The following is an 11,143-nucleotide window of genomic DNA, read 5'->3' as shown; positions in this document are numbered from 1 at the left end:
TAAAATTAATGGTACCTGTTTCCTTTTTTTAACGTGGCTATTAGAAATTTTTAAATTACATATGTAGTTCACATATTTTTATTGAATAATGTTGGTCTGCAGCCTTAATTAAAAACAGGTTAAATGTTTTTGGCAAAAATACTTCACAGATGATCTTCTGTACATTATATTGCATATATATCATGAGACACACAACATCCATCTGTCTCATTAATGGGGCGAAGTTTGAAAACTTGATCAAGGGGTAACTGACAAGTATCTTCATTGTGAAAATACATTTTCTCCTTTGCAATTTGTAATCTCTTATAGCCATGAGACTATCGAACCACGGTTTCTCATGATTCTTCAGTCAATGTTTTTTTTACCCTTTGGTGATACTTGCTTGAATCAGTAATTATATTGGGAACTGCAAAATGGTGTTTTATATTTTTAGAATATCTTTTTAAATTTCTCACCTGGCATTCTTTTCTTCTTTTCCTTTTTTCTCCCTTTCCCTCTTCCTTAAAAAGTTGTTTTCTGTTTTTGCTTTTGTTTTTGTATTTAGTGTCACAATGGACACATCTCTGAGTGTAACTTTTTATACTGGTCTTAACTTCTGCGCCATGTGAATGTTTCACTTATTCAAAAGTACTTTTTATGTACTGTGTGTTACAATCAAGTGCAGTGAGTTTTCTTTTTGATTCTCAAACCTCCCTAAATTTGGCTAGTGGAAGTTCCTTCAAGCTGGCGCCTGAATCTTTTTATCATAGCCCCATTGGTTTTTGAGGACTTCCTTGCCACCTGGTACAAGATGTCCCACGTGTGCTTCCTATTTTCCTTGTTTTGGAGGTAGAAACAGCTGTTGTTCCCGAAGAAGCCTCCATTTCTTTGAATGAGAAAATGGTATTCCAAAGCCAAGATTTAGGGTGGTAGATGTGATCAAAGTTACTGTGATGACATTATTTTCAGCCCTTTCAGTAGACAGAACTAGAAGTTATAAATACAAGCTCATATTGACAGTTCTAATTCAAGTTTAATATTGCAGGAGTTTTTCATGTTTTGCTTTTCATGTACATCAAAACCTTCATTTGATAAAACATAAAGACATTTACTTATTTGCTTTATCCTATAATACATAATTTCAAAATTACCATGACATTATTAAAACTAACACTAACCATGGTGGGTGGTGAAGTTCAAGATTACGTTGTAGATCTTTTGTCCTCAGCATATACCTTATTAAAGGTCTATAGTCAGAGTAACTGAAACTATTTATTCAAAGTATTCAAAAGTAACGTGAAGTAATTATTTTCCCTGAAAGGTTATATTATATGTTTGATAGACACCTTCATTTGCTTGTGTTCAGTTTCGGTTTGCTTTTGGTCTATTTATCTTTGAATAAGTGAAATATTCACATGGTGCAGAAGTTAAGACCATTATAAAAAGTTACACTCAGAGATCTTGTTCCCAGTCTGTTTCCTCTGCCTTCTCTCTTTCCTACCTGTAAGTAACTATTTTCATTAATTTCTGGGTTTACCTCTCCTGTCTCTTCCTGTTTACTTATCTTCCCTCCTTCCTTCTTTCCCCCCCTAAAGAGGCATACCCACATACATGTAAATAAAGCTACATGCATGGTTTTGCTTTTTCTTATTTAAGAGAATATCTTGAAAACCACACATTACCAGTCTACAAAGATTTTCCTCTTTCTTATTTAAAGTTACTGCAGAATATTCCATTGTATGGATGTACCATGATTTACTCAGTAAGTCTCTTTCTTCTACACATTTTTGCTGTTTCCACTTATTTGCTACCACAATAAATACACAGTCATTCACTTCATGTCCATGTTTGTGGAAACGTACCTTCAGGGTAGATTCAGGAATCTCACTTTTAGAAACATCCCAAGTGATTTTCGTGCATAGCCGAACTGGAGTACTGTTGCTTACTGGGCAAAAAATGGTAAAAATGGTACTCAGAAACCTAGAATTGTTAATATTTTTAAAAAAGGAAGAAACAACACGTAGAGAAGCAAAGTTCCCACCATCCTGAGTCCTCACCTGTGCTACTTAGAAGAATGCAGTTGAGTTATATAAACTGCAGCTTTGCCTCTGGAGTCTTGTGCCCACATCATCATGTTGGTAACAATAGCATACTATGTGTACACACATAAGTGACGTAGGTTTGGGCAGCAGATAACTTTCAGTTTAGATATGCTGAGTCTGAAGTAACGAGGGACATCCACAAGTGGCATCTACGAAGCTGTGTTTTACACAGGTGTGGAGATGAGGTTAGGATTCACTGAGTGTAGATGACACAGTAGGTGAAAGATGATTGAGGGGAGGGTTACAGAGTGAGAAGGTGCTTAGGTTGGACCCCTGGGAAATATTAGTACTTAAGAAGGCAGTAGAGGGGCCCAAGGAAACTATACATGGCTACAGAGGTAGGAAGGAGCCCTGAGAATGAACACAGGTCAAGAAGAAAACAGTTACCAGTGTCAAACTTGAGAGGTGAGGTAAGACAAAGGCAAAAAGGTATCCACTGGATTTTGTAACAGAGACTAGGGGTGTGACCTGCCAGATTTAAATACTGTGGTGGAAACTGTAGCCTTTGTTGACTGTGAAGCAAGGAAGGCAACCTCACCGCAGATGATCCTTGGAAACCTTGGAAACACCTGGTGTTTTGTCAGTTGCAACAGAGAGTTTTTCTAAAAGCAACAAAAAGATATTTGTACCAAAGGGCAACATCAATTTTAGTATTTTCTCCTGTAGATTTCTCTTAAAACTTTGGTGCTGGATGATTATGTATATTAAAAGCTATCATAAAATGCTTTGGGATTTAGCAAACAGTGCATGTTTAGTTGTTTTACATTTATTTTTAATAGAATAATTTCGTAATACATAGTATAAAAATAGTAAGATAATAATATGTTATATGGTGTTCCTCAAAGAGTACGACTTTCAAATAGTATCCCCACCACGTAAGGGAACCATGGCTACAGAAAACCCTTTGAAGTCCCTGTGCTTTCCCTTCTGCTTCCTTTCCCTAGTCCCCTTCCACACTCTTGGCCAGAAGATGTGGTTTTGCTCCACTGTTAGCAGTGGCTAAAGAGGCTCGGGAGACCAGTGTGCACTCACAGAGGAAAAGATGAAACAGACTTTGAATGTCATCTAATCCAGTGTTTTTCAAACCTGTCTGGGCATCGAAATAGATAACCTGGCACGTGCATGAAAAAGAGAATCTTGAGTCCCTTGCCCTAGGTACCGATACAATGCGTATGGAACGGGGAGTAGAGAACTGTACCTTGAATAAGAGACTTTGATGATATAAACTTAACTCCTTAAGGAAATGGAGGACCAAGCAGTCATGAATAAACGGATCTCTCGACAGGTAATTCGTTGTTCTATGCTTTGGGTGATGGCCGATGATCCTGAAGTACATCTGGATTTTCGTTTTAGGGTGCTGGGGAGGGTTTGCTTTTCCGGGCTTTCTAGGTTCACTAGACGTGGGCTTCCCTCACTTTTCTCTCTCTGGAGGTGCTAGAGACTCTGCAAGTGCCACCTCTGACGCAGTCCATCCCGCAGACACTCAAGTCTGATTACAGGTGTCCACGCTCTTCACCCCGCCAGTCGCCCGGCCCCCAGTCCTCCGCGTCAGATCCCCGCCTCCCGCGGGAGGCTGGGGCGGAGCTTCGCCGCTGCCCCGCCCCCTGGGCGCGCGCACGCCGCCGTCGGGGCGTTCCCGAACGTCGCGGAGCTGATTGGCTGATCATGGCCGTGTACGCTTCCCGGGTTTTCCGGAATGTGGGGAAAGGCCCCGGGGGATCGTCATGGCCGGGTTGACCCAGCACTTGCGGGAACTTCAGGGACCTCTGCTCCCACCCAAGGACTTGGAGGAGGAAGACGATGACTATCAGGAGGAAGCGGAGGAGAGTGAAGATCTGGTGTTTGTCGATGCCGAGGAGCTCTGCAGTGGGGGCGTTAAGGCTGGCAGCCTCCCGGGGCGCCTCCACGGTGAGAAAGCCTCCTGCCCCAGGGGATGGGATTGGAGGATGAAATGTTTCCCGTTCTGGCCTTATCCTGAGTAAGGCGCCCAATGCTGCTAACATTTTTTTTTAGGACCACCTAGCTGTTTCATCCTACTTAGGGTAAGATAATAATATTAATAGTAATAATGATAATAATAGCAGTGATTTGGGGAAATACGATGTGTGAAGCTTGTGCTCTATGTGTATTATCCCATTTGATATTCACAACTTTTTGAGGTAGCCTTACAGTCGAGGAAACAGTTGGATATCCAGCCTGTATCCACACCCGGAATCAGAATTTCAGATTATTTTCCTATCCTGCTGGAGTCAAAATGTGCACTTATTTTTCAGCTACTTAGAAAATATACACACATACACAAGAAACACCTCAAAGGCGTTGTTGATTCATTAACCTTGTGTTAATAGTGTAGCCATGGTTGTGTTTACCTTGTGTGTTTCCTGTGCTATAAATTATACCTGTTATGCGTACATTGCAGCTGATACTTAATAATATTTTAGTGGAAACCTAAGACCAGTAGAATTTTCTGTGCTGATGGCATCGTTCAGTATTTGCACTGTCCAGTACAATAGCCACCAGCCACATGTAGCTTTCTAAGAACTTGAAATGCAGCTTGTGCAATTGAGGAGCTGAATTTTAAATATTATTTAATTTGAGTTAATTTAAATTTAAAGCACCAAGTTTCAACAGAAAGTTTTCGAGTATTTGTGGAGGGTGTAGCCATTTATCCTGAAAGTATTAGTGACTGGATATCTTGTTCCAAGGAAGGTGGTGTTTGTTGCAGGTTTACCCAGGAGAGATAAGATAATGAAACTTCTCCCTTAATGGGGCCTGTCCTTTGGTGAATTAAACATTCTTTAGATAGTTACAGAAGTAATTAGTGTATAGAAGGAATAGTAAGTAGTGCTATGAGAGGTCAGATTCTTGAGATACAGGGAAGGCTTTCTTGAGGAAGTGACAGGCTGAGGTCTCTAGTAATTGGGGTTGAAACAGTAAGGAAGAGAACATTTGCAACAGATGGTACAGCTTATGCAGAGGTCCTGTGGTGGTAGGGCCATGCCATTGTTTAGAAATGGCATGAAGGTCATTATTGGCATAGGTCAGTGTATGGCAGAGATGACTGTTTTTAGAAGAGAAACAGCAGACTTTTGCCATATACCATGCTCAGCTCTTGGAATACAAGGACAAGTGAAACATTTTTATTCTTGAGAGCTTACAGTGTAGTAGAGGGTGACAGATAAAAAGGTAAGTGGAATGTGGATTCCTTAATAGACACCTGTACAGGGTGCTGTGGGGGGATTAAAGAGAGTGGTAGATTTGGTAAAACATTGAAAAGGGGGTTTTAAATATCTTAAATTAACTTTTTTTTAAGTTGTAATTCCTGATGAAAACACTCAAGAGCGATGTCACGTGTATGGACGTTTTCCAGTCACGGGTTCTTGGTGGCGAGTGAAGGTGCAAGTGAAACCTTTGGGACTGAGGAGCTATCAAGTTCAAGGATTTCCATCTTACTTTTTACAGTCTGATATGTCACCACCAGATCAAAAACATATCTGTTCCCTGTTTCTTAAAGACTGTAATGTCTCCAGTGATGAGATACATAAATTTTTAGCATGGGTAAACGCGGTATCAAGCTATAAAAACCTCAACTTTGAAAATCTTAGGGAAACATTAAGAACTTTCCAAAAGGAAAATGAAAGGAAAGATCAAAAACAGTCGAAGTCAAGACAGAATGGACAGGAAGAGTCTCTACCAGAAAATGAGATGTGCCTTCCTCTGGAAAACACAAGTAGGTGTGATTTTTATCATCCAGTTTTAGTGTGGTGGAAATACTTAATGACTAGTGTGGATAAGACATCACCACTGTAGTATCTTGGCATAGTATTCTTTTTGAAAATGTGTTTCTATTGCGTTTGAGGTGTGTCACTTTCATTCAAGGCTCCTCATCCTTCACGTGGAGAGGTTGGGTGAGATGATCTTTAAGCTCCTCTCGGCTCCTCCCCAGCTCTAAACCTGTGATTCCGTCTTTCTCTCTAACTTTTGTGTCCATGGGATCTCCTTGAATCGTTAAGAAGAAGTCCAGTTGTCAGTATTCAGTCCTAGTTATTATTCTGTTTAAGAAGGCAGAGGACAAAGATACTCATGTTCTTGAGTATTCCATTTTGGAAAACTTTTAGTCGAAAGTGGTATAAAATAATTTTTATTATCTGGACATCCACATGAGTGGAATATTTCATTTCCTAATTATATCAAATACATTTGGCAGTACAGCATTGAATGACTTCAATGACAAAAGAATCATGATTACAGTCAGAAAAATGATTATAAAGGTTAATATGTGAACGACTTATTTTTTACACTTAGTTTTAGATTTATCTTTATATCACAGAGTCACACATTTTACTCTGATTATATTGTAAGCAAAAGGAAACAGAAGGCCAAGAAGTAGTTGTCTAAGCATTTGAAGAACATAAATTGTGGAGTTAAACACAGTGAAAATCACCTCAGTACAAAATCAATTATTATAATATAATCAATTTTCTTGCTGGTTAAAATACATTTATTGATCTCTCTTTGATTACTACTTCTTAAACTGGTTGTGCTGCATGAAAAGTCCATCAAATCAGTCGTTCTCTGAGCTCATTTGTATGTTTTGATTTGTTCTGTTCTATCACCCTGTAGTTCCATTCATAAGTGTAATGACGGCTTTGCAGTTTCCAAAAGTAATGGAATTCCTTCCAGTTCTTCTGCCTCGACACTTTAAACGGCTCCTAAGCTCAGGTTCTAAGGAGGTATTGGGAGCCATAGAAGAGATATTAGGTACACATCCCTGGAAACTTGGATTTAGTAAAGTAAGTAAAACATTTACTCAGCATTTAATAATCTTGTATGGGGGGTGGGGGATCTCAAACTTGACAATTTTTGCATCTCTTTCCAAGGAATAAAATTTGTGTGGACCTCAGGGTTGAAATATTTTTTTCATTTAGTGTTAGAGCCAACTATAAAATTCTTATACCTGTAGCTATTATACAGTAACTTATCAAGGAAAACAAAGTAACAAAGTTGATGACATTCCAATTGTCAATAATTTCATTATATAATTTAATAGGAAACATTTTGGTAACTAAGTGGCCATTTGCAACTTGAATATAGATCTCATTGAAGACATAAGTTCTTATGAATTTGGCAAGTCCATTTCAGTCCCTCACTTTCCTGTTTGAACTTTTGAAAACTTTCATTATTTGGCACAATAATATCATTTACATATGAACCCACTTCTGTTCTTATCATTACAGACCAAAAGTAGGTGTGACACACTGGGGCTTCAGTGGGGCTGGGAACCAAATGTGGCCCTTAAATGTTGGCAAGTCTTGGTTATGGGCAGTTTTCCAAATGAAAATGCAATTTAAAAATTCTGAGATAATTCTTAGATCTCCAGGGATGTTTCTGGAACCCTTTGCCCCCACAATTCAAGAAATATTGGAACAATGAATTTGTTCCCTATGTAAAATGATGGTGGTTTCGGTATGTTTTGCAAAATGAAATTCTGGAACATTCGATTATTGCATTTATTGAGTAGAGAAGAGAGGCAGAACAGGGCATATTCTGGTACTCAAGAGGGAGAAGGAGACTTGAAGTCCACTGTTCAGTGTGTAAACTGCCATCAAGAATAAAGACCATTACTGAGGTTTAGACTGCTGGGGCCACCGACCCTCTATGTCTGTGCTTCATGCCACAGTCTGGGTGGCTCAAACTGTAGAAATTTATTTTCTCATGGTTCAGGAGGCTAGAAGTCCAAAATCAGAGTGTTGGCTTGGTTGGCTTCTGAGTCCTCTCTCCTGAGCTTGTACATGGTTGTGAGAAGATCCTTCTCTCTGTATCCTCTCAGGACTTTCCTCTGTGCCCATCTGTTATAATCTCCTCTCCTCCTAGGGACACCAGCCATACTGGATTAGGGCCCACCCCGGTGACCTCATTTTAACTGAATTACCTCTTTAAAGACCCTATCTCTAAATATGGCCACAGTTTGGAATATAAGGAGTTTGGGATTTCAACATATGAATTTTGGGGGGACACATTTCAGCCCATAAGATGTATGGAGGGTTCCAGGAAGGATGTCTCCATGAAAAAACAATGGAGCTGGTGGAGAGCCTGTAGAGTAGATCTTAGTGAAGGAAGTTCTATGCCTCTTCGTACAGTTGGGGCAGAATTGTTGACAGGCACATAGAAACCTAAACATGCCAAGAAAGGACGCAGTCCTTATATACACAAGAGTTTGACCTAGAAGTCCAGGGAATCATGGTGTATCATGTTGCTCAGCTGTGAATCCTGTTTTACATCAGTGTAACCAAAACTGATTAACGAAATATATACTATGATGTTTGTTCCAAGATGGGAGGGGGAGAAGGAAGTGTGAAGGTGATGGTACCGAGAGAGCTTCCCCAGAGAAAGATTTTCCATCGTAGGGAGTTCCTACTAAATATCTAAAATTAAAAAAAAAAACCAAAAAGAAAGGATAGTGTAAATAGTACTTGGAAATGTGGAGTAAATTCTGGAAGAAATAACTGAAAGTGTTGGAAGTGTTGACTTTACAAGGCATGGAAAGAGGAAGGCGGGATTCCTGTCTTTTGATAAGCTTCACAGTGTTATTTGACTTTCAAAACTGCTTGTGTTGTTTTGAGAAAATAGAATTTAAATTAAAAAATGTAAACAGATCTTGAATCTCAGGACAGTAAAAACTTGGGGATGTATTAGGTACTGAGTTGTTTTTCTCCAACTTTACTTGACATACACGTCTTCTGGGACTTAAACGATTATTGACACATAACCTAGTTTTTTACTGTATTACTAATAAGATTCATCGACATTTATAATTTTTATAAAGCAACTTGAACTCTATTTTCTTACAGATAACCTATACAGAATTGAAGCTTTTGCAGTGTGAGGCGAGTTGGGCATCATTTTGTCAGTGCAAGTCTCTTCTCCGATTGATGACTGCTTTGGAGCAGAAAGCATTAATAACATATTCTAAACTGAAGCATCTGTGTAGAGAACAAGGGCACACGTGCGTTGAAGAAGCCGACTTCACTTCTAAGTTGTCAGAGCACATGTCTTTCCAGGAAGCTTGGCAGTCTCTGAAGTTTTTGAAGGATATTGGTGTGGTGACCTACGAGAAGGGCTGCATCTTTCTTTATGACCTTTACCAGGCTGAGAAGGACATTGCCTCTTCCCTTTGTGACCTGATGACGAGGCCCCCGTGGCATTTACGTGTCGATGTCAGAAGGGTGCTTGCGTCCATTTACACTCCAAAACCGGAGCATTCAAGAGGCGATGATGCACTGGACGAGAGAAAACCTGATGAGAGCAGCGTGGAAACGTCTGTGGACGCTCCGGACAGCCAGGACGGTGGTGACCACAGTGGAAATAGTGGTGAGCATGAAGTCAATGGCGAAATAAGTGAGGCCCAGCTGGATCAGGATCAGGTAGCCGCGCTGGAAATGATTTGCTCCAATGCTGTGACGGTCATAAGCGGGAAAGGCGGTAGTGGGAAGACCACGATTGTCAGCCGTCTTTTTAAGCATATGGAGCAGTTGGAAGAAAAAGAAGTGAAAAAGGCTTGTGAAGATTTTGAGCGAGACCAGGATGTACCCGACGAATGGATTACCTTTACCGAGCAAAGTCTACTGAGCGCAGACAAGGCCGTCGAGGTGTTATTAACAGCCCCGACAGGGAAGGCAGCGGGCTTGTTGCGACAGAAGACTGGCTTTAGCGCTTATACACTGTGTCAGGTAAAGCTTTTTACGTTTTGCTCTGCAGGTAAAACATTCGCCTTAAAGACAAGCTTTGTTTAGTCAGTTTATTTTTTTTACTTCTTCCTGATGACAGCCAGTAGGTGTTTCTTGAACGTCTTACGGATCCCTGCTTCGTGGCAGCTGGACATTTAGGTCAGTGCCCCTCAGAACGGTGTAAACTGTCACAGGTTTGCAGTGGGACGGGCGCCCGTGCTGGACGGTAAATCAGTACGCCGCTCCCTTCACTGAGGAAGTCTTACTATGAAAACAAAAGGCAGCTAAACCGAACTACATGCTTCATGATGTAGTCAGGTTTTTTTTTAACAGTTTTTTTTAATGTTTATTTTTGAGACAGAGAGAGACAGAGTGTGAACAAGGGAGGGGCAGAGAGAAAGGGAGACACAGAATCAGCAGGCTTCAGGCTCCGAGCTGTCAGCACAGAGCCCAAGGCGGGGCTCGAACCCACAAACCATGAGATCATGACCTGAGCCAAAGCCGGAAGCTTAACCGACTGAGCCACCCAGGCGCCCCCATGATGTAGTCATTTTGGATTCTGACACTTAGCATTACTGTGCTGGGACTGGGTACAAATGTTATTGTCCACAGACCTTGTTTTGAGAAGCATTCGTGTTGGAAGGGAAAGGTTTTAGTCTATTTTAGAGCAGCAAAGCTCCATAAAAGGGAAGACGTTGATCATCTAGTTTAGTTCTTTATCTCCATAGCCCACAACAGTGCCTGGCAAGCAGTCACATAATAAAATTTGCAGATGAGTTCATAAACTCGAAAAACATAGCTTTGGCTGTAGTTAGGAGTCCTAAATCTTAAACTTGTAAAGACCTGAAGAGGTTTTTCTAGCTCTGACCTGTCATTTTGTACATCCACAAGCTTAGTTGTTAGAAGGTTTCTGAAGGAAATAATCATTGAATTGGACTGTAAAGATCAGAGAGCCTCAGGTGAGGAGAAGGACATTTTTACTTAGGGGGAAGGCCTTTCCTCAGGCATTGAGGAAAACGATCATCAGTGTAGATGGGTTTTGAGGTGACTGCATCAATTGGAATGAATTCTGTGTATTGCAAAATAATGGAAATCTAATTTGGTTTAGCCTGGGAATTTGAGCTTTAAAATTTGCAAAGTATTTTGCCATCTCATTAAATCCTTGATGAACTCATGACGTGAGTCATTTTGTAGAAAAGCCTGTTGAAATTTGGGGGTATTAAATGACTTGCCCACGATCTTAACCAGGTGTGGACCAGCCCCTGGATTCAGATTTCTGACCTCCCTGCTTGGTATTCTTTCGGCATTTATTATAGCCCTAACAAAGACACTTGG

The 11,143-nt window shown here is 40.4% G+C and overlaps 1 protein-coding gene across 2 annotated transcripts in view; it reads left to right on the top strand.

The window, feature by feature from the left end:
- Positions 1–3,741: 3,741 nt before the first annotated feature.
- HELB (DNA helicase B) overlaps positions 3,742–11,143 on the top strand; it is a 32,003-nt gene continuing 24,601 nt past the window's right edge. The window contains exons 1-4 of one of the 2 annotated variants that reach the window (XM_029955313.1): positions 3,742–3,989; positions 5,395–5,811; positions 6,705–6,874; positions 8,933–9,811. In XM_029955313.1, coding sequence (XP_029811173.1) covers positions 3,806–3,989; positions 5,395–5,811; positions 6,705–6,874; positions 8,933–9,811 — 1,650 coding nt within the window. In that variant the 5' untranslated portion in view covers positions 3,742–3,805. The remainder of the gene's footprint in view (positions 3,990–5,394; positions 5,812–6,704; positions 6,875–8,932; positions 9,812–11,143) is intronic. The other variant, XM_029955314.1, reaches the window with a different exon arrangement.

The sequence above is a fragment of the Suricata suricatta genome, chromosome 10, assembly GCF_006229205.1.
Source record: "Suricata suricatta isolate VVHF042 chromosome 10, meerkat_22Aug2017_6uvM2_HiC, whole genome shotgun sequence".
In the NCBI taxonomy this organism is placed as follows: Eukaryota; Metazoa; Chordata; class Mammalia; order Carnivora; family Herpestidae; genus Suricata; species Suricata suricatta.
Note: the sequence above shows the minus strand (reverse complement) of the source record. Positions and strands in the feature narration are given on the sequence as shown.